Raw genomic sequence first — 20,112 nt, 5'->3', positions numbered from 1 at the left:
CATCCACCAATGAAGCTCTAGTGCATTCCAGTCTCCCACAGTCAGCTTTGTAACCAGCTACATGACACGGGGGGAGGGGGGGGCATCTCAGCATTCACCTGATTTCACCCTCAAGAAGTCAGGCAACCACTGCACATCTCAGTAAAACATTCTTATTTTATTTTTATCTCAGCAAATGTTCTCATTTGGCACCTGACTGGCATTAAATTAAAGCCCCAGGCCAATGGACGTGGGCCAAGACCATTTGCAGGTCTCGGTGCCTACGAGCATCAAAGTTTTTCCTCTCTCTGATCCCTTAGGGAGGCCCAAATCTGTCTCAAGTGTGCTAACAGTGCTGGCCACAAGGTGGTGGGAAAGTCGCAATCGGCTGGGATAGGAAGCCAAGCAGTGCTTTATAAGCAAAGTTCTCTCAGGCGACAGATCTCCAAATATAGGGTCCCAATCATGCTTACTCAACACACTCCTGTCTGCCTGGGCTGGAATGAAGAAAGGGCCATCCTCCCCATGGCTCAGGGGAGGAGACACAAGCTTGTTTACACTTTTTAGAGCTCAAGCATCTAAGTAAGTCTTGTCTGGATGGATGGGGCAGTGAGCTCTTAGGTTAGCGCTGCTGGGCAGAGGAAATCCCCGAGTCCAGCTTTGCTGCCTCTGCACGGGGAGTACTTTCCCAAGATCCATGAAAAGACTCAGAGCCCATCAGGACATTTTACATACTTGCAGTTTCCAATTGTCAGAGGAATTCTGCACTGTCTGGCCTGGGTCCTTCTCAACATCTCAAGTCAGGATTAGCTATTCAAAGCAAGAAATAACAAGAAATATATTTTAAGGATCAAGACTGCTCTTTTTAGCCCTGCTGAGGGAACAATTTTAGACATGATTGGTATAGAGAAAATTGCACTCGCCAGGGCAGGAACTGGCTTTGCTTTCAGACCCAGACTTCTCCTTTGGTGCCGCAGAAGTGGGACCTCAGCGTGAGGTCCAGCATCCTAGCTATCCAGAGTTCTCTCTCCGGCCTTTCTTTGAGTTTAGTTGACCCGGCAGGCGCGGATCATGAGCAGCTGCAGGAGAATGAAGACTGGAGACGTGATCAAGCCGAACCAGAGCTCCCGAGTCTGTTCCACCAGCTTCTGGCACAGTAACATCTCGAAGACAAACTTGAGGCTAAGAACCGTGAGGACCCAGAAGAGGCGGAGCACGGCCAACCGCTTCTCTCCATCCTGGAAGAGGCGCACAGACACGATGGTAGTGAAATAGGTGCTGAGCCCATCGGCGGCGAAAAAGGGCACAAACACGTTCCACCAGGAAAGGCCAGGGGCCAGGCCGTCCACACGCAGTGCCAGCAGCACGGAGAACACCAACAGGGCCAGCAGGTGCACGAAGATCTCGAAGGTGGCGAAGCCCAGCCACTGCACTAACTCCCGGAGCGAGAAGAGCATCGCGCCGGTTGAGCGCGGGCCGGGGCCCGGCCGAGCGTCCCACCGGCGGGGTTGCTCCTCCTCTCCCCGCGGGTCTTGCCGGCGCCTGCCGCCGTCGCCGCTGCGGCGAGCGGCAGATAGCGAGCGGCTCCGCCCGTCCCGGCCCTCGGCCGTGGCGTGCCGCTAATACCCTGGCCCCGGCCCGGGACCTAGTACTGGCCGGTAGCGGACGCCCGCCTCTCTCGGACGCCATGCCCTGCAGGGCGCGGTCTGAGTACGTCACTTCCGGCCATCACCGGAAGTCGGAAGTCCAAGCGGGTCGGACCGCCTAGGCTTGCAGGAGCTGTTAACAGGCCCTGTACTTGGGTGCTGGCGTCTCCGGGCCTCCCCAATGCCGAGTCCGGGGCTTCTGGTGCTCTTCGGCAGCCAGACAGGCACGGCTCAGGATGTGTCGGAGAGGCTGGGCCGCGAGGCTCGGCGCCGGCGGCTCGACTGCCGTGTGCAGGCCCTGGACTCTTACTCAGTGGTGAGGGCGCCCTAGGGCCTCGGCGGGGAGACCGAGCAGGCCTGGGGCACCAGCCCCCACTCCGAGCTCTCGACCGCAGGGCGCCGCATTTTGTCTGACAGCGGGCCCTTCATTTATGGCGCGTTTAGGGGGCGTGAAAACTTCGGAACGGTAGCTTGGCTTAACACGTGGAGGGAAAAGCAGGCAAGGTGGCGGGTGGAACCGGAAGGAGGAAAGGCTGGCCGGCCGCTCGCGGGTGCTCACTGAGACCCTTTTGTCCTACCACCCTGAGTGGGGGAGAGGGGCCCAGGCGGCGGAGAGGGTGCCAGGTCATTACGGCCCGAGGTCTTACACGTGTGTCTTTTTGTTGAGGTGAATCTGATTAACGAGCCCCTGGTGATATTTGTTTGTGCAACTACAGGCCAAGGAGACCCCCCTGACAACATGAAGGTAAGATTGACCTGAAGGCTTTCTTTGCTCAGGAGCTGAGATCACTGCCCTGGACCTCACTCTGTTTTCTTTGCCGGGAGAGTCCCCAGAAACACAGTTGCCCTCCTACGCCTGCTGCAGTAGGCTGTGGCTGTGGAAGGGTATCTTCCCATGGAGCTGGGGGCTCTGGCTGTCCTCCCTAATAAACTGTTCACAGGCCACCAAATATCCTTGCTTTCCATTTTAACCTTTAATATTTTCTCCAGGGCTGTGTATGAATCAGGTCTGGGTCTGTATGTGTGTTTCAAACCTGTTGGAACTTCCCAGAACATTCTTCAATTTTTGAACATCTTTTGAGCACACATTCTATTCCAAGCATGATCGAGTGCTGGGAATCCAGCCATGAACCTATTTCTGTCCTCGTGGAGCTCACAATATAGCAAAAGCAACAACTTTCACAGGCAGTCACAATACTAGCAGATACATGCTGCCAGGGAAAGTACCAGATGTCATGGGGTCATTAAGAAAAGCTATTTAGCCCAAACTGGGGGCTCAGGGAAAGCTTTCTGGAAGAAAGGCATGTAGGCTAAGGCCTGAGGATAAGTGGGGGCTAGCCAGGCAAGAGGGAGCAGCCTGTGCAGAGGAGAAAGACCACCTCTGGGAGGAGTAGAAAGCAGTTTAGTAGGACAGAGCCAAGGAGAGCATCAGGGTGGGAAGGGAGAAGAGAGGCAGGTAGCTGGAACCGATCCCAAGGAGCCCGGCAGCCACAGTCAGGTGGATGGACTTGAAGTGAGGGGCCATGGAATCCACTGGGTGACACTGTCACATTTGTATTCTGGCAAAACTGCCACTTGTCAGTAGGGAGGGCAGGCTACCGGAGAGCAAGAACAGCTCCAGAGGGTGTGCAGTGCAAGCAGGACTGGCGGCCTGGACCAGGAGGGTGGGAGACAATAGAGACGCACTCCAGGGTAGAACCAAGAGGACATGGACTCAAACAGGGATTCGGGCTCGGGGACCAGAATGGCTGGTAGTTTCAGGCACAGAGATAGAGAGCAGGGAGGTCAAGTGCTAGGAGTCATCCAGGTGGAGATGCAAGGTCAGCGTGGAGCTCTAGCAAGGATCCTGGGTGAGGCATGAGAAAGGAAGCTCCTCCCTCTTTCGTGGGACAGGTTACCCTGAACACCAAGGGCATGAGAGGTGAAGGAAAGCCTGTGAGAGGCAGGAAAGTGGCCCCAGCAGCAAAAAAAAGGGACCAAATCTAAGGTCAAGGGCACAGTGGCGACTTCTGAGAGGAAGGTTTCCAGCACTAAAGCTGCACAGAAGTAAAGTAAGATAAGGCTTGAGCAGCACGGGTAGGGTTTGTCAGCAAAAGGACTGCTGGTGACTTTGGGGAGAGCAGTTTCAGTGACTCACAGGGAGAGAAGTGGGTCACAGGCTCAACAACTAAGTGGAGAGAATCTTAAGAATGTCTCTACGTTAAACAGAAGGGGTGCCTGGGCATCTCAGTTGGTTAAGCGTCCAACTCTTGATCTCGGCTCAGGTTATGATCTCAGGGTTAGTGAGTTTAAGCCCAACATGGAGCCTCCGGGGGGGGGGGGGGGCGGGGAAGATTCTGGCTGTGAATGGGGCTAAGGGGTTGGAAAGAAGGTGTTAATAAGATGAGAAAGAAGGGGTGCCTGGGTGACTCAGTCAGTGAAGCATCTGCCTTCAGCTCAGGTCATGATCCCATAGTCCCGGGGTTGAGTCCCACGTCGGTCTCCCTGCTCAGCAGGGAGCCTGCTTCTCCCTCATGCCTCCCCCCACCCCCGCCAGCTTGTCCTCTCTTGCTAACTCTCTCTCAAATAAAGTCTTAAAAAAAAATAAGATGAGAGAGACCTGTTAAATGCTGGAGATGGGAAGACTGGGGGAGAAAGAGGCTTAAGATTGAAGAACAGGGTCACAGCAGGGATGATATAGGAGGTCAAGACCCCAGCACAATCAGAAGGGGTCTCCTTGGATAGGAAGAAGGACAGGAGAGCAGGCAAATCTGAGGGGATCAAAAGCAGGAGGTGAAGGGTGGATGCCCAAGTCACAGGGCACGGGAGGGGAAGGGAAACAAAAGATTTCTGGGAGGTCAGCTGGGCTGGGGTACAGACTGGATACGAGAAGCCAACAGCACGAAGGAGGTGACGGTCATCCCTGGATGAGGATGGACACGGCATAGACCCCACCATGGAGGTGGTCAGGAGGGAGCCCTCCCCAACCACTGCGGGGCCTGGAGGCTCCTTGGAGAGGCTGCAGACTGAGGTCCCAGGGAGGACACAGAGGCAGGGGCATGGCTTCTGCTGAAGCCCCGGCTTAGTGACCAGCTGTGTACTTAAACAGGAAGACGCCGGCTGCCTTACCTTGGTCCTCAGAACCCTGTGGTCAGGCATGGGCTCCCAGGCAGCAGACAGGGGAGCCCTCTGTCGGGAAAGTGAGTGACCACAGTGGAAGACCCAGCAGGGTTCTGGCCGTGAAACCCATGCTGGGTGACAGGCCTGAACTCACACGAAGAACCACCACGCCCTGCAAGAAAGAGACTGAGAGAAGCACAGACGTAACCTGGAGGAGCAGAGACAGGGCAGGCCCTCCAGAGCCCGGCAGCCATGGGACAAGAACACACGAAACAGTGCAAACCTGGAAATAGGAAATGCTCTTGAAGATGATGTCAGGAAAACCTGAAAAGATCAGAGAGTAAAGTTGAGACATTCTCCTGGAAAGTATAGCAAAAAATGAGCTGGGACACAAATCAAATCATTCGAGGAAGGTCATTCGAGGAATCTCAGAAGGTGAACCACAGAATGGGAAGAAACTGACCAGAGAGAGTAACACGATGTCCCGGAACTGAAAGGGCCCACCTGGATGGAAAGGCTCCCGCCAAGGCACGTTGTGCTGGGCTGCAGCTCTTGGGGACAGCAGGACACAGGAGGACCCTGGGGCCCGGCTGGACCAGCTTGGAGCAGGGCCCCAGGCTCTTTGGAAAGAGGATTTCCCGTGGCAGTGTGCCCCGCTAACCTGCGGGTCACTGAGAAGGGAGGGCCTGGCTCAGAGGCAGAGCTATGAAGGGTGCCTTCCCTGGGCCTCTTGTCGGCAAGCACCTGCAGGACGTTCTCTGCGGGCTTTAGGAAAGCAGTCCGAGGAGGAGCGTGCAGGAGAGATCCCGGGAGGCAGAGTGGGGGCAGTCCCCAGCGGTGGCCGATGCAGCTCAGTCCTTGGGGAGGCCAGAGGTGGTCCAGGACCAGTGGGCAGAGCTGTGGCCCGACAGGGCTGGGGTCCCTTCACCTCAGTGGGCCTCTGTCTCTAGAGATAGGAAGCAGAAGGGAGGTGGAGTGCAGCTAAAGTCCTGGATCTCTCACAGAAGTAGGTGTCACCAGGGCTGCGGTCACTGTGGGCTGAAGGTGATGGGGATCTGTGTTGGAAAATTGCCTCTGGAGGCTGGGACAGAGTGTGGCCCAGGACATGCTCCCACGAGGGCCCCCAGGTGGGAAGGAGAGGCACCAGGCTGTGGCCTTGGGGGTCTGGGTGTAAGGCCCCTGGGATGGCCAGACGCATGCAGGTGAGGGCGCCCTGGGGAAGGGCACAGCTCTGGGTCCTCAGCTAGCACAACGAGTTAAGTGGGAAGCCGTGGGGGTAGCAGTGAGTACAAAGCAGACTGATGGGGGCTCGGGGCCAGGAGAGGGCTCCAAAGGAGAGAAACTTCACCTTCCACCGACGGGGTGGGACTAGGACCACAGAGGGGCTGCAGGGCCTGACGTCTCAGCCCAGAGGTTCAGAGCTGGGGGTGGAGGGGCCTTCAGAACACAGGACTCTTGGTGTGAAGGGGGAGCCATCCCCAGGGGAGACCCAAGCAGGAGCGGGTGCTTCCCCCACCCTGGGGAGAGCTGTGGGACAGGCGCCAGCCATGGCCTCCCTGGTGTGGACCCCAGTAGCCTTCTCTCCAAGCCCTCAGACCAGGACGGGGTGGAGCTCCACGTGGTGGCTCTGGAGCAGCTTGCTTTTTTTCCTTTTTTTTTTCTGTTTGTTGTTGTTGTTGTTTCAAGGTTTATTTGTGTGAGGGAGGGAGGGGAGAGGCAGAGGGGGAGAATCTCAAGCAGACTCCACACTGAGCATGGTGCCCGGCGTGGGGCTCGATCTCACGACCCTGAGATCAAGACCTGAGCTGAAACCAAGAATCGGAGGCTCAATGGACTAAGCCACCCAGGCGCCCCCAGGGCAACTTTTTTTTTTACGATTTTCTGCCCTTTCCCAATTTTTTTGCCATTGTGATAGAATTAAAAAAAAAAAAAAAAAAACGGTCTTGTTTTAGTAACAAAGATCTAGAGGAACAGGGTGGGTCCTGGATGCAGCTCCCCCTACCCCCCAGGACCCCAGTGGCCCAGAACAGGGCCTCTAACTTGGCTTCTTCTGGCTGTAGAACTTCTGGAAGTTCATATTCCGGAAGAATCTGCCACCGACCTCCCTCTGCCAGATGGACTTTGCCATCCTGGGCCTCGGGGACTCCTCGTATGCCAAGTGAGTAGGGGCGGGAGGGCTGCTGGCCTGCAGGGACTGTCTTCGGGGTTGAGCACAAAGTGTCCTGGTAGAGGGACAGGTGACTCGGCCCCCAGGGCTCCCTCTGGACCTCGGGCCGTAGCCAGGCTGTGCGCCCTACTTCCACAGGGACCACTGGGGAGCCGCTGGGTTTTGAAGGGCGCACAGGACACAGACCAGAGGCTGGCAGGGCAGCAAAGTGGGGATGTCTTCTAGGACGGGGCGATGTCTGGACCTGGCCACCATCATAGGTTGACATGGGACCCAGGACAGCAAAGGCCTACCAACTCCCCACTCTTACAAAAGCACATACTCAGGAGATATTTGAGCTTCCAAAGAGCACGGAGAGCGGTGCAGCGGGAACAACCGAGGGGCACAGAAGACCCCCCCTGCCCCTGGGAGCCACCCCCAATGCCCCTATTTCCCTGGGTATGGTGGGTATGTCCTAAGTAAAGAGCACGGTTGCTTTGCTTTATTTTTTGAAGTGCCACAGGCTTTGCATTAAGGGAATGCGAGTCAGCAGGTCACCGAAACGTGGAAACCCTGACTGTGGCCCAGGGGCTGAGGGAGGGCCCGCCGGGTACCACTGCCCCCAGAGTCAGGCGCAGCAGGAGGAGGACTGGGATGGCTCAGGAAAAGAGGACAGGAAACGGGCGGCAGTGTGACTGTCCTCTGCTGGGGAGTTTTGTTCCGTGCCTCAAGTGGACACTTGTGCATGGCAGCGCAAACACAGGCATGAGGGCAGGTGGGTGGTAGGGAGACCCTCCTGCTGACAGTGTTCCCTGGGAGGCGCTGTGGGCTCGTTTGGGGCTGCTTCCCCTTTGCCGCCCTGCGGCCGGGGCTGGGGCACGCTCAGGCCTTGCTGTCCCTCCGAAGGTTCAATTTTGTGGCCAAGAAGCTACACCGCCGGCTGCTACAGCTTGGGGGCCGTGCCCTCCTGCCCGTGTGCCTGGGTGATGACCAGCATGAGCTGGGGTGAGTGGGATGGGGGCGAGCTGTCCCGCAGGGCCTGGCCATGAGCAGGGCCCTGCAGACTAGTGCGCACGTGCTCTCTCTCCAGGCCTGATGCTGCCGTCGACCCCTGGCTACGTGATCTGTGGGACAAGGTGCTGGGGCTGTACCCCGTGCCCGTTGACCTTGGCATGATCCCCGCTGGAGTCCCGTGAGTGTGGGCCGACAGGTGCAGCGGAGCGACCTGAGGTCCTGCCAGCAGCCTGACCAGCGGCTGCCTTCTCCACAGGTTGCCCTCCAAGTTCACCCTGCACTTCCTCCTGGAGGCCCCCAGGATGTGCTCTGAGGAGCAGCGTGTGACTGGCACAGACCCTCATGGTCCCCCTTCAGAGCAGCAGCCCTTCCTGGCACCCATGGTCTCCAACCGGAGAGTCACCAGCCCCTTGCACTTCCAGGACGTTCGGCTGATTGAGTTTGACATCACAGGCTCGGGGCTCAGGTGAGGGGCCTGAGACGCCAGGTGGCTGAGGGCTGAGGCCAGGGGGGCTGTGGCTGGGGGTGCAGAAGGTCTGCCCGCAAAGCTGGAGAACAGGCCCTCAGCAGGGTGGAGGGGTGTGGGCCAGGCGGCAGGGAGACACTTGCATCCAAGGACCCCTCACCCCAGCATCCTCCCCTGCACCCGCAGTGCCCTGTCCACACCCCTCTCACTCTTCCCAGTGGCTTTCCCGCACAGCTTTGCCGCTGGCGACGTGGTGCTGATCCAGCCCGAGAACTCAGCCAGCCACACCCAGCAGTTCTGCCAGGTGCTGGGCCTGGACCCGGACCAGAACTTCACCCTGCTGCCTCGGGAGCCAGGTGAGCACCAGGGGCCAGGGGAGGTCCGGCTGCGGCCACCCGTTCTCCCCGTCCTGCGGGGGTCTGCTGGCGTGCTCAGCCGTCCCCCGTGTGCTACCCCCCACCGTCTCCTGCTTCCCCCTGCAGGCGTGTCCTGTCCTGCGCGGCTGCCCCAGCCCTGCTCCGTGAGGCACCTTGTGTCCCACTACCTGGACATCGCCAGCGTGCCCCGCCGTTCATTCTTCGAGCTCCTGGCCTGTCTCTCTCCCCATGAGCTGGAGCGGGAGAAGCTGCTGCACTTCAGTTCCCCCCAAGGTCAGGAGGAGCTGTATTCCTACTGCAGCCGGCCTCGTAGGACCATCCTGGAGGTGTGAGCAGGTGTGGGCAGGTGGGCGAGCCTGGGGCTCCGAGCCACAGCCACACGTGGCCACGTTGGCCGAAGCCCACCGGAGGCTGTCTCTGCTCAGGTATTGTGTGACTTCCCGCACACGGCTGGAGCCATTCCCGCAGACTACCTGTTGGACCTCATCCCCCCGATCCGTCCGCGGGCCTTCTCCATCGCCTCCTCTCTGCTGGTGAGGGCCTGTGGGGCAGAGCCCAGGGCTGGCCTCGATGCTGGGCTATGCTGCATACAGGCATGTAGGTTGGGGGGAGGTTGCTCTGAGCCTCCATATCTACCCCACGTCTGGGGCCAGCCCTGGGTGAAGTGGGTGGAGCCTGAGCCAGGGTGGCAGGCAGGGATAGCCCAGTGGAGCAGGGCACCCACCATCCCACTCCCCAGGCTCACCCCTCGAGGCTGCAGATTCTCATGGCTGTGGTGCAGTACGAGACCCGCCTCAAGGAGCCCCGCCGGGGCCTCTGCTCCTCCTGGCTGGCATCTCTGGATCCTGGGCAAGGTGACCCCTGCTTTCTGGAGGATGGGGAGAGAGGACTGGGCCCGGGGCCTCTTTTCTGCCCCGTGTACCCCAGGGCCCGGGTCTTCTTCATGCCTCCGCTCTCCTGCCATAGGACCTGTCCAGGTGCCGCTGTGGGTGCGGCCCGGGGGCCTGACCTTCCCGGAGACACCGGACACACCTGTAATCATGGTGGGCCCTGGCACTGGCGTGGCCCCTTTCCGCGCAGCTGTGCAGGAACGCGTGGCCCAGGGTCAGAACGGTGAGCACACAGGATCCGGGCAGGGCAGCCATGGGGGCTGACTGCGCCCAGCCTCAAGGCCACCTTGTGTTTCCCCAGGAAACTTCTTGTTCTTTGGCTGCCGCTGGCGGGACCAGGACTTCTACTGGGAGGCTGAGTGGATGGAGCTGGAGAGGAGGGGCTGTCTGACCCTCTTCACAGCCTTCTCCCGGGAACAGGTGTGCTCAGAGGGGAAGGGAAGGGGCCAGAGTGCAGACTCACCCCCACCCCAACCCCCTGCCACCTCCCTATAGGAGCAGAAGGTGTACGTGCAGCACCGGCTCCGAGAGCTGGGGCCGCTGGTGTGGGAGCTGCTGGACCGCCGGGGCGCCTACTTCTCCCTGGCAGGGTGAGCCTGGGCCACCAGGTGGGGTGCGAGCCGGCCCTCGGGGGGTCCCAGCCACACTGAGGCCTCCTGGCCTGTCCCTCCAGCAACGCCAAGTGCATGCCGGCAGACGTGTCGGAAGCCCTGACATCCATCTTCCAGAAGGAGGGTGGGCTCTCCGGCCCTGATGCAGCCAGCTACCTCGCCAGGCTCCAGCGGACACGGCGTTTCCAGAGTGAGACGTGGGCCTGAGGAGCCATCCTGCCGGCCTCAGCCACTCTAGCCACTGCCTTCAGGGGGGCCGCCATCATCTCCCACCCTGTCCCCTGCACAGCCCCCTCCAGTCCACCCTGGGTCCCCTACTCAGCCCCGACGCCGCTGCCCATTCACCACCCCACCCTGCCCCCATCCAGGGCTCCAGGCTCCTGCTGTCCTTTCCCACTGGCCCCAACTTGGGTCCTGGTCAGGGTGGTCCCTGCACTGTACCACCCTGCCTAGGGATGGTGCCCCAGGAAGGAGCAGGCAGCCTGATGGGCATCAGGGGCTCCCCAGACAGCATAGGCACCTGGGGTGCGGGGAGCCCCAGTGAGCCTTCTGAGGTGGTACAGGGTTCCTGGGAGTGCCAAATGCCACTCCCCCCCTTGCCCTAGGGGACAGCAGGCTCCCAGTCACCCACTGCCACAAAGCACCCGGTGCTGCCTCGGGGCCTCACAGGGCTCGGGCTCAGGCTGGAAGTCAGTGAGAACCACAGCAGTGGGAGGAGGCCCTTCCCTGCCCCATCTTGGAAAGCCTCAGTAATAAATTGTGGGCTCTGGGTGGCTGATTCTGACCTGCTCTTCCTTATGACTGTCTTGGTGACCCACTCAGGACAGCTCTTGGTGCCTTGGGGGCTGGGTGACCCACCATGGGTCTGGGTGGGGACAGCCGTCCATGGTGGGCACTGTAAGCTGTTGCTCAGCCATCTTTGCTGCCACAATTAGGGGTCTGATTCCGCTGTGTGTGTCGGCTCTTTGCCCCCTTGGCACGAGCTCTGCCCTGGCTCTGTCAAGCAGGGGGCAGTCTTAAGCGGGCCCTGGAAGGAAGGGCGGGTACTGACCGTTCCTCCCCAGTTCCTCCCCAGCCCGCAAAGCAGCAGTCCCGGCAGGGGAGGGAAGGTGAGGGCAGGGCAGCCATTGTCCCCGCCCCTGGGAGGGGCCTTCAGGGTCCCGAGGGGAATTCCTGTAGGAGGAGTCAGGCTGGCTGGCCTACCCACAAGGCTGCTCCCTGGAGTCCGTCTGTCTGTTCGTCGCTTGCGAACTCAGGGGTGGGCTGTGGCCACGTCCGGGCCGGGGCAGATCCGGTGAAGACGGCACCCGCGGGCCCAAGAAACTCCCGGAACCCGCACAAGCGCCAGGGCCCAAGCGACGTTGGCTTTCCAGGGTGGGGCAAGGAGCTGGGCGCTGGGACCAGGCTGCGGCCGCTTCGAGGTCAGTGCCAGACCCTGCTCCTGCGCAGAGGGCCACACTGACCTTCACAGCCCCAACCACCCTGGTCGCCACCCTGGGGACCCCGCCCACCCACCCGGACTCCTGTCCCAGGGCCCCCACTCATGGCCCCTGTGACCTTAGCTCTGGACTCACCGGTCTGCCTTCAGCCTCTCTGGGCCCTGAATGCCTAGCTCCCCCACTCCAGGTGCTGGCAGATGAAGAGTTGGACAGCAGGGTTCTTAGGAACCCCCAGGGTGCTGGGGCTCTAGACAGTGAGCCCCTGCTGGGGGCCACAGCCACAGCCTGCCCCTGGGCTGGGCAAGGGAGGGAGGATGAGGCTGGGGAGCAGGCAGGGGAGTGGGGGGGGGAGGAGTGCCCCATTTGCACAGAGCCCTATGGGCCCTGCGAGCACCGCCTGGCCCTGCTGAACTGCGGCCACGGCCTGTGCGTGGGCTGCCTGCACCAGCTGCTGGGCACAGCCCCCAGCACCAGCCTGGGCCAGGTGTGCTGCCCACTGTGTCGCCAGAAGACACCCATGCTCGAGTGGGAGATCTGCCGGCTACAGGAGGAACTGTTGCAGGCAGACGGGCCCCAGGGCCCACGGCCCCCTACCCCCCCTGCTCCGCCCCGCCGGGGCCCTGGGCCCTGGGCCTCCCTAGAGCATCGCTACCAGCTGCGCTTCCTGGCGGGGCCCGTGGGCGGCCAGGGCTGCCTGCCCTTCCTGCCCTGCCCGCCCTGCCTGGGCACCCGGCTCTGGGCCTTGCGGGAACGAGGGCCCTGTGCCCGCCGCCTAGCGCTACTGGGCCTGCTGGCCCTTGAACTGGTGGGCCTGCTGCTCATCTTCGCACCGCTCATGCTGCTGGGGCTGCTCTTCATGCTGCTGGACCGCTCCGGCCACTGAGCAGGGTCTATCACACCCGCCACCAGCACCATGGGGCCCTCAGATGGTGCTGGCCACTGGTGGACCACGAGACCCAGGCTGGCCCCGAGGCCTGAGGACCAAACTGAGCAGCCCAAGATGGAGCCGGGCACTAGCCTTTAGTCCAGACCCAGACCTGGGGCCAGGCCGACCCAGGAGCCAGAGACGTCAAACCACCCTGCCGCCCAGACGCTAACTACTGGTGCCCACGGACAGTGCTGGAGGAGGCCTGCGGCCAGGCCCCACACTGACAGCTGTCTTCACACCCCTCTCCCGGCCCCACCAACCTGTCTGCAAGAGGGACACAGTGGACGTGAAAGTGAATCCAGAAGGCTGTCATGTTACAGATAAGGGCCAGTGCGTATTCCTTGAAGGTCAGGGCAGCAGAGGGGAGGGGCCCTTGCTGCGCCAGCTCAGGCCACAGTTTCCTCACTGACTGGGTCAGGACCCAAGGGGGTGGCCCGAGTGGCCAGGTATCCAGCACATGTCCCTGAATGACTAGGCCTTGGGGCTGGACGGCACTGACCTGAGGCCCGAGTGCCCTGTAACCTCCTGTCATTGAGCCTGGGGCCTTTATCTAAAGGACAGACACAATCAGCACGACCTCATGGGTTTGTGGGTGACAGGCTGAGTGCTGTGCTTAGCACAAGAAATGGCTCTCAGTACACAGCAGCTGCTACTGAGACCTCGCCACCGTGTTCTTGTCGTCTCTATCCCTTCATCAGCCCCCTGCGGCTCTCCCCAACCCTCCTCTCCTCCCCCCTCCACCACAGAGCTTGCTTCCCAAATCCAGGTAGTGGAGTACAAGATCGAAGGCCCCTGGGTCCCCACCATGGTCTCAGCCAGCCTTTGTCTCAACCCTGGCTCAGACTGGCTCAAAAGCCATTCCCGTACAACTTCAGAGGGTCCGGTGGGTACCAGGAGCCTGACAGATGGAGACGTCCCCCATCCAGCTGCCCCCACATCCAGTGGCCAGTGCAGAGGGTACGTCCGCCCTTTGCCCGCACACAGGAGGCTGGCTGGCTCTGCACAGACGTGTGGGGCATTCGTACGCGCGCACACACACACACACAACCAGGCCCAGCCCTCCTGAGCGGTGCGCCTGGCCCCGCCTGGCCCCAGCAAGCAGAGCAAGTGGACCCGGCGCAGCACTGGGCCTACCTCTGGTGGCTCCAGGCTGGACCCTGTCTGGGCCGCAGCCCTGGGCACAGCCCACAAGAGCAGGCTTCAGTCCAGGGAACAAGGTGCAAACTTTGGCAAAGAGTTTTAATGGCAGAGCTGGCTGCAGCGACAATGCCACACGGGTAGGGACCAGAAGCTGTGGTGGGCGAGGGGTCAACAGGCGACGGGGCAGGGCCGGATCCCTGAAGAAGCGGCGAGCAAGGACTGGCGGGCAGTGGCGAGCAGGTGGGTGCTACATGATGGAGCAGGCGGACAGCGGGTTCCGAACGTGGCAGGTGCACGCGGCCCCACAGTACTGCCGGAAGGTCTGGTAGCAGCTGCCCTCCGGCTCACCCCCCCACTGGCCACCAGACGGGGCGGTCAGCGCCTCAGGTGGCAGGCGGCTCAGAATGGACGTGTTGACGGCGAGCGCAGCCAGGCCGTAGTCCGTGAAGAGCACCGTCTCGCGGCGGCAGGTGGGACAGGAGATGAACTTGTACTTCGGGCAGGACTCGTAGAGAATCTGCAGGCACTGCTCACACACAGAGTGCAGGCAGGACAGCACTCGGGGCCGCCGCTGGGTGACGTTGTACGTGTGCCCGCAGGTCGGGCACTCCAGGGGCTCACCTGAAGCTGGTGCTGCTGTGGCGGGGGGGCCCGAGGTGGCAGGGCCAGGCCGCACCACGTACTGATTCACGATGACCTCGTCCGCGGGCGCCACTCGGGGAAAGCCCAGCTCCACACTGCCCTTGCGGGGCCGTCGCGGCAAGGGAGGGGTGCGGGGTGCCCCTTCCAAGGCAGGCACGTCCCCCCCACATGCCTGGTTGACGATGATCTCTGTGTCTGAGGGCCAGGCGCGTTTGGGTGCCAGGGCAGGGGTGGGCCGCGGTGCAGGTGGGAAGCAAGGGGCAGCCGCCTGCAGCTCGGGGAACTTCTCAGGGTGAACAATCTTCATGGCCTCCATCTTGAGGATGACATGGGGGCCCTTCAGGCAGGACATGAGGAGGCCTGGCCAGCCACTGCCCACCTCGGGCCCAGGGTCAACCGGCATCCGGCTGTCTCCAGTCAGACTGGGTGTTCGGGTGGGTGGGGGCGTCGGGTGAGGCCGGGGAGGAGGAGAGGGAGCAGCATCCTGGTCCCGCCAGGCCTGGTGGGGACCCCGGCCGCCCCGAGGACTCCTGGGGGCGGCCGGCGAGAGCTGGGGGGGCAGGGCCCCCCCCAGTGGCCACAGTGGCTTCTCTGGTCCAGTCCTAGGAGGAGGAGGAAGGGGTGGGGGAGGAGGAGGGAGGCAGGGGCAGGGGGGTATGGGAGGCTGTCCTGGGCTGCAGGTCTGGCCCAGGGGCTCACCCAGGGTCTCTGGCTGCTGAGGCTGGCGAGGGGGTGTGGGGGGAGCTCCCCCTGCAGCCGAGGTCAGCAGTCCCGGAGCAGGGACATCCGGGCAGGCAGGGGCTAGGTGGGCCCCATGGCTCCAGGACAGGGCGCCCAGGGAAGGCAGCTAGCCTGAGCCCTGGCTGCGGGAGGCCCCAGGCCGCGGGATCGGCGGCGGCGGGAGCAGAGGAGAGGCCTGGACCAGGCCCGAGCTGCAGGTGAGAGACAGTGTGAGGGCAGCGCCCGGGCCCACCCTCACCCTGCACAAAAGACAGGGCGCCCGACCTCTGACCCTAACCCTCGCTGGATTCGGAACCCAGCCCCCTCCCCAGCCTCCGCCCCCAAGGCCCAACCCCTGCCCGGGTGGGAAGGGGCTGCGAGTCGCGACCCCGCGGCCGTCCCGCCCCGCCCGAGCTCACCTGCCCCAGCCTGGCGTCCCCGGGCCGCGCGCCGCCGCCGCCGCAGAGGTTGTCTCAAAGGCAGGCCCGGATGCGACGCCCGCGCCTCGGCCCGGAGGCTCCGGAGGCTCCGGCGGCGACCTCGGGCGATGGAGCGGCACGGCGGCTCTCAGGGGCGCGGGGCGCGGGGCTCCGGGCAGCGCGGCGCGGCGGCAGGTGCGTGCGGAGCGTGGCGCGCTCTGCGGCGGAGGCGCGGGGACCGCAGTGCGCGCGGCGCCCGCCCGCGCCCGCAGCGCCACCCCCCGTCTGGGGACCCGCGCGGGGTCCGCGGGGCGGGGCCTGTCTCTCAGCCGCCCCTCCATCGCCGCGGGCCTGGCGCCCGCTCCCGGGGTTGCCTGGCCTAGCGAGCCAGCCGCGTGTGGATCAGGACCCCCGCGTCGCCCCTTTTCAGTACGCCCCCATCCTGAGTCCTGCCTGGCCGACCCTGGGTCCTAGTCAAGTACCCCCACCTCCAATTCTAGACGGGAAATCCTGTTTTCCGAAGCCTGGGGCCTCACAATGCCAGAGGGAGGAAGGCAAGAGGAGTGGAGAGGTGGTCTCAGGTTCCCAGGACCCCACCCGGAGAATGCCATATGTCCCCCCCAGAGAGTCAGGGTCTCTGCTTGTCCTTCCACTCTGTCCCCACGGCGCATGCCTCCAGCTCACGAGTGCACCCAGGTTGTGCTCAACGAAGAGGACGATGTGACCATGAGGGGTGAGCAAGATACCCGAAGAGTGGAGGGAAGGGAGGGACAGTAGTTGGGAGAAGGCTCCAAGGACAGGAATGCTGGACAGATGGGTGGGGCAAGGTGTAGCAGAAGGTCAGACAGACAACTGGACAGGCCAGTGGGGCAGCCCACTGAGGACACGCACCCAGGGTGGGGTGGCCTTTTCCGGCATCCCATTAGGTCAGCACGTGCCCTGCCGTCACATATTTGCGTGCTGACCTGACCCCACCCAGCACAGAGGCCCCATTCCTTTCTGCTTCCTCCTCAAGCCCGGCTCCCCTAATTCCCTGGGATATACCCTCTGCCTGTGGGGAGCCCTCAGGTGAGAGAAAAGGCAGAGAACATGTTGACAGCTAGTGGGCAGGGGCCACAGCTGCGGGAGGGGGGGGGGCTCCACGGTGCCACCTCCTGACCTGCTCCAGCTACTACATGGCATGCTAGCGTTCGTGTGACCACCACCGGGCCCTGCGCCTGACCCTGGACAATCTCAGCCTCTTCCGGCCACAGCCCCTCTCCCCTGTACAGGCCCGACTACACCTGGCTATAGGCCTTCCCCCCGGGGGGCCTTCAGGGCAGCAGAGCCCAGAGAGGCCGCTGTTCCTGGTGAGGAAGCCCACGCGGGCAAAACAGACCCGAGGCGCGAACCTGTGCCATAGGGGTACTTCGCAGCTGTGTGTGACCTCAGGCTGGTGTGTCTGGGGCTCAGTTTCCAAAGCCATTCAGCGAGAGAGGGTGAGGGATGGGCGCCGGTGAGCAGGTGCGCGGCAGGGTGGGCGTCGAGGGCCTTATGGGTCCTGGCGTGAAGGTGGGGCAACACAGAGAGCCCCGGCCAGGGGAGGGCTAGGAGCCCAGCCTCGGCCTCCAGTTCCGCTCAACTTCCCAGCGACCCGCTGGGCGCGCACCCAAGGAGGCACCAGCCACCAGGCCCCACCCCTTGCCCCGAGGCCCCGCCCCTGGGCAGGAGATCCCGCCCCGTGCAGGCGCGCCTCCCCGAGCCCGCCTAAGTCCGCGCTCGCTGAGCCGGAACCCCGCGGGTCAGCGCTGAGCGGCCCAGGTTGAGTTCTGGACTGTCCAAGGCCAGCAGAACCCGAACCGGGTCTTTAGAGAAACCTTTGAGCGCGGAGGCTTCTGGGGAATAAAGTTCTCACCGGCCTCCCGAGGCCTGTTGCGCGCATGCGCCAGCCGCCGCTTCGCAACAGGGGGCGGAGTCTGTTGGGGCAGTGGGCGGGGCTTTTTGAGCCTGCGCAATGAGCATCTGTCATACACCTGCGAGGTCCGGGGCCCCAGGCCGACTTCCCTGCTCACCCAGAGCCTCATCGGTAGAACTCGTGTCCGGACCGGTCCGACTGGCCTCATGCAGGCCACCCCGGTCACCCTGGCCTCTGGGCCACGTCTGATTTAGTCCCGCCCTTCCTTGGGGGTTCCCTTGGGCACCAAGGATTGGGGGTGCAGGTCCTGGCCCCACCCTACTGCCCAGATCGCTCTGGGGAAGATCCCCAGGGCCGGGCCCAGCCCCAGGTGCTCGCAGCCACTGCCACCCCAAATACGGCGACCCTGTGTGGCAGGTGCTACCGGCCACCTCACAGATGAAGGTGGGGGGAGGCGTGAGTTCCGAGGGTGGAGACGCTGGTGGTGTGGGAAACTCATGGTCTCCGAGCCCACCAAGGAGAGAGAAGCTGCAGTTTCGGAAATGAGCCAGAAGGGACACCTGGGGGGCTCCATTGGTGAAACGTCTGCCTTCAGCTCAGGTCCCGCTCTCAGGGTCCTGGGACTGAGCCCCACCTCGGGCTCCCTGCTCAGCAGGGAGTCCGCCTCTCCTCTGCCTCTCACCCCGCTTGTGCGCGCTCTTTCTCTCAAATAAATAAAATATGAAAAGAAAACAAAAAGAAAGAAATGAGCCAGAAGTGTCACTTGCCAATGAAGCCCCGGTCATCCCCAACTGAGAGATCACTTGTGGCAAAGGGTGTGAATCAGACCTGTTTATGGGTTGAACAACGCAAACCTCCAGGCGGTCTGCACGCTCAAACACCTTCGTCTCTGCCTGCCAGCTAGAGGCTCTGCTCGAAGTGAGGACCTCTGTCCTCTGCCTCAAAGCAGAGGCTTCGAGGTGCGGCAGTGACAGCCGGGGTTCCCCAGACCCCCCGCAGGCAGGGAAGCTGAGGCTGACGTCAGGCTTACCTCGTGCCCTCCTTCCTGGTGACTGCAGGTCTTTGGAGGGCTGCGGATGTGCCCCAGACGCGTGGAGGCTGAGTCACCCAGGCCGTCAGTGCCCCTTTAGCCCCGGTGGGGGCCACCACCCACGAGAGAAGGAAGGGTGGGTGGCTGCTGTGCTGGACGAGCCAGGGCCTCCTGGGATCCTGGGAACCCCATCTTTGAGCTCCACCCCACGGCCCCGCCCCTCCCCAGGAGGGAAAAGGCAGCTACCTGCCAGTTGCTTACCTCATAGGCACCGGGACCTGGCCCACAGGACAAGAGGGTAGACTGCTGCCATCACCACTCCAGGTGGGTCCTGGGCTGAGGGGCTTCCCTGCACTGGGGCTCAATCACGGGCACAGCCTCCCCAGCCCATTCGCAGTCCCATCACGGGGCACTGCCATGCAGGGAGGGCAGCTGGGAGACACTGGCCCTCACACTCAGCTCACCCCCATGCACAGGCGCGGACACACAGGCCTGGCTTCTCCGCGGGGTGGGTGCTTTCTTGGGCTGCAGCTGTTCCCCTCCCCTGAGCCGATATTGTCTCCTCTGCCTGCCCCCGCCAGGCTGGGCCATGGACCCGCATGAGATGGTCGTCAAGAACCCGTATGCCCAGGTCTGCATCCCCCGGGCTCATCTACGGCCCGACCTGGGGCAGCAGCTGGAGGCGGCTTCCTCTTCCTGGGGGTCACAGCCTCTGCCTGCGGAGTCCTGCCCCTCAGAGCCCACCCGGCTCCTGCAGCCCACCAAGGAGGCCCCAGAGAGCAAGGGCGCCAAGGGGACCAAGGGGGCCACCCAGATCCAGGGCCAACAGGCCCGGCCACAGCCCGGCAACCCCTATGGTAGTGGGCAGCGGCCGGCAGGACTGACCTACGCTGGCCGGCCACCCATCGGGCGTGGTGATGACATCGCCCACCATTGCTGCTGCTGCCCTTGCTGCTCCTGCTGCCACTGCCCTCGCTTCTGCCGCTGCCACAGCTGCTGCTGCGTCGTCTCCTAGCCCAGCCCTGCCAGGCCGCGGGGCCGGCTGCAGGACCCCACCATGGCTCAGGCGGCCATGGCACTGCCCACCCATTTGGGGCAGCCACTGACCATTGTCATGGGCATTGGCCACTTCCCACCCTGGACAGGAGCACCCACTTGCCAAGAAGGCCAACTGCCCAACTCCAGCCCCTTGCGAGAGAGCCTGGACACCTGCCGTGATGGCAGCCCTGGAGACACCCTCGACCACCTCCCTCGAGGCCCATGGCCCAGGCAATAAAGCAGAGTGAGCTTTGTTGTGGTTGCTCTTCTTTACTGCTGCCCCCTTGAGGAGGGTCCCGGGCTGGCCAACAGCACAGGCTCAGCCTCTGTGGGGCATTCAGGAATGGGGAGGGCACCCGGTGTTGCAGGCCTCAGGTCTGTCCAGAGGGATGGGAGTGCGTCCCCTGCCCTGGCCCAGCCGGGCCTGGGTTCAAGCTGTCTTGCATTCCCTAGGGCTGAGGCCAAGGCTGGGAGACAGGTCAGGCAGTGGGTCAGACAGTAGGAGGATACTATGCATGGAACCCGGGGCGGGGGTGGAGCCCCAGGAAAGGCCTCCAGGAGGAGGGTCATGTTGGCAGGACCGTGGCGGGAGGGACTGGCTCTGGCAAGTTTCTGGGAGTGGGAGCCCTGGCGG

General features: G+C 62.7%; 5 protein-coding genes across 11 annotated transcripts; 3 read left to right on the top strand and 2 right to left on the bottom strand.

Moving 5' to 3' along the window:
* Positions 1–138: 138 nt before the first annotated feature.
* TMEM203 (transmembrane protein 203) lies at positions 139–1,674 on the bottom strand. The gene is made up of 2 exons (XM_087869168.1): positions 903–1,674; positions 139–789 (listed from the first exon to the last, which is right to left on the bottom strand). Exon 1 carries the CDS (start codon positions 1,434–1,436, stop codon positions 1,026–1,028), a length of 411 nt encoding a protein of 136 aa, XP_087725294.1. The 5' UTR covers positions 1,437–1,674; the 3' UTR covers positions 139–789; positions 903–1,025.
* An 8-nt stretch (positions 1,675–1,682) lies between these two features.
* Positions 1,683–11,012, top strand: NDOR1 (NADPH dependent diflavin oxidoreductase 1). 6 transcript variants are annotated; one of them, XM_087869165.1, is made up of 15 exons: positions 1,802–1,941; positions 2,342–2,370; positions 6,785–6,882; positions 7,117–7,334; positions 7,777–7,875; positions 7,961–8,062; positions 8,141–8,350; positions 8,585–8,706; positions 8,833–9,053; positions 9,153–9,260; positions 9,467–9,581; positions 9,694–9,840; positions 9,919–10,037; positions 10,113–10,207; positions 10,291–11,012. In XM_087869165.1, exons 4-15 carry the CDS (start codon positions 7,126–7,128, stop codon positions 10,433–10,435), a joined length of 1,692 nt encoding a protein of 563 aa, XP_087725291.1. In that variant the 5' UTR covers positions 1,802–1,941; positions 2,342–2,370; positions 6,785–6,882; positions 7,117–7,125; the 3' UTR covers positions 10,436–11,012. The 6 variants fall into 6 exon arrangements, with proteins under 6 accessions (XP_045659679.2, XP_045659680.2, XP_087725288.1 ...); XM_045803723.2 differs by lacking the exon at positions 7,117–7,334 and having other exon boundaries at positions 1,683–1,941; positions 2,293–2,370; XM_087869164.1 differs by having other exon boundaries at positions 1,717–2,370.
* Positions 11,013–11,113: 101 nt separating this feature from the next.
* On the top strand, positions 11,114–13,266 carry LOC123796282 (ring finger protein-like). The gene is made up of 2 exons (XM_045803673.2): positions 11,114–11,125; positions 11,408–13,266. The coding sequence occupies exons 1-2, from the start codon at positions 11,114–11,116 to the stop codon at positions 12,548–12,550; spliced, it is 1,155 nt and encodes a 384-aa protein (XP_045659629.1). The 3' UTR covers positions 12,551–13,266.
* Positions 13,267–13,808: 542 nt separating this feature from the next.
* On the bottom strand, positions 13,809–17,157 carry RNF208 (ring finger protein 208). 2 transcript variants are annotated; one of them, XM_087869166.1, is made up of 2 exons: positions 16,908–17,157; positions 13,809–15,309 (listed from the first exon to the last, which is right to left on the bottom strand). In XM_087869166.1, the coding sequence occupies exon 2, from the start codon at positions 14,778–14,780 to the stop codon at positions 13,983–13,985; it is 798 nt and encodes a 265-aa protein (XP_087725292.1). In that variant the 5' UTR covers positions 14,781–15,309; positions 16,908–17,157; the 3' UTR covers positions 13,809–13,982. The 2 variants fall into 2 exon arrangements, with proteins under 2 accessions (XP_087725292.1, XP_045659682.2); XM_045803726.2 differs by lacking the exon at positions 16,908–17,157 and adding an exon at positions 15,517–15,685.
* Positions 17,158–18,185: 1,028 nt separating this feature from the next.
* CYSRT1 (cysteine rich tail 1) lies at positions 18,186–19,722 on the top strand. Its single transcript, XM_087869167.1, has 2 exons — positions 18,186–18,764; positions 19,022–19,722. Exon 2 carries the CDS (start codon positions 19,030–19,032, stop codon positions 19,453–19,455), a length of 426 nt encoding a protein of 141 aa, XP_087725293.1. The 5' UTR covers positions 18,186–18,764; positions 19,022–19,029; the 3' UTR covers positions 19,456–19,722.
* The last annotated feature ends 390 nt before the right edge of the window (positions 19,723–20,112 follow it).

The sequence above is a fragment of the Ursus americanus genome, chromosome 18, assembly GCF_024610735.1.
Source record: "Ursus americanus isolate L20-20 chromosome 18, mUrsAme1.1.p, whole genome shotgun sequence".
Classification (NCBI taxonomy): Eukaryota; Metazoa; Chordata; class Mammalia; order Carnivora; family Ursidae; genus Ursus; species Ursus americanus.
The sequence above is the reverse complement of the archived record's forward strand: the minus strand, read 5'-3'. Positions and strand labels throughout refer to the sequence as shown.

Coding starts and splice junctions, on each gene's coding strand:
- TMEM203 (XM_087869168.1), bottom strand. CDS start 1,436: ATGCTCTTCTCGCTCCGGGAGTTAGTGCAGTGGCTGGGCTTCGCCACC.
- NDOR1 (XM_087869162.1), top strand. CDS start 1,807: ATGCCGAGTCCGGGGCTTCTGGTGCTCTTCGGCAGCCAGACAGGCACG. Junction 6,883..7,776: donor GGGGACTCCTCGTATGCCAA/GTGAGTAGGGGC, acceptor GTCCCTCCGAAG/GTTCAATTTTGTGGCCAAGA. Junction 8,351..8,584: donor ATCACAGGCTCGGGGCTCAG/GTGAGGGGCCTG, acceptor TTTCCCGCACAG/CTTTGCCGCTGGCGACGTGG.
- RNF208 (XM_087869166.1), bottom strand. CDS start 14,780: ATGCCGGTTGACCCTGGGCCCGAGGTGGGCAGTGGCTGGCCAGGCCTC.
- CYSRT1 (XM_087869167.1), top strand. CDS start 19,030: ATGGACCCGCATGAGATGGTCGTCAAGAACCCGTATGCCCAGGTCTGC.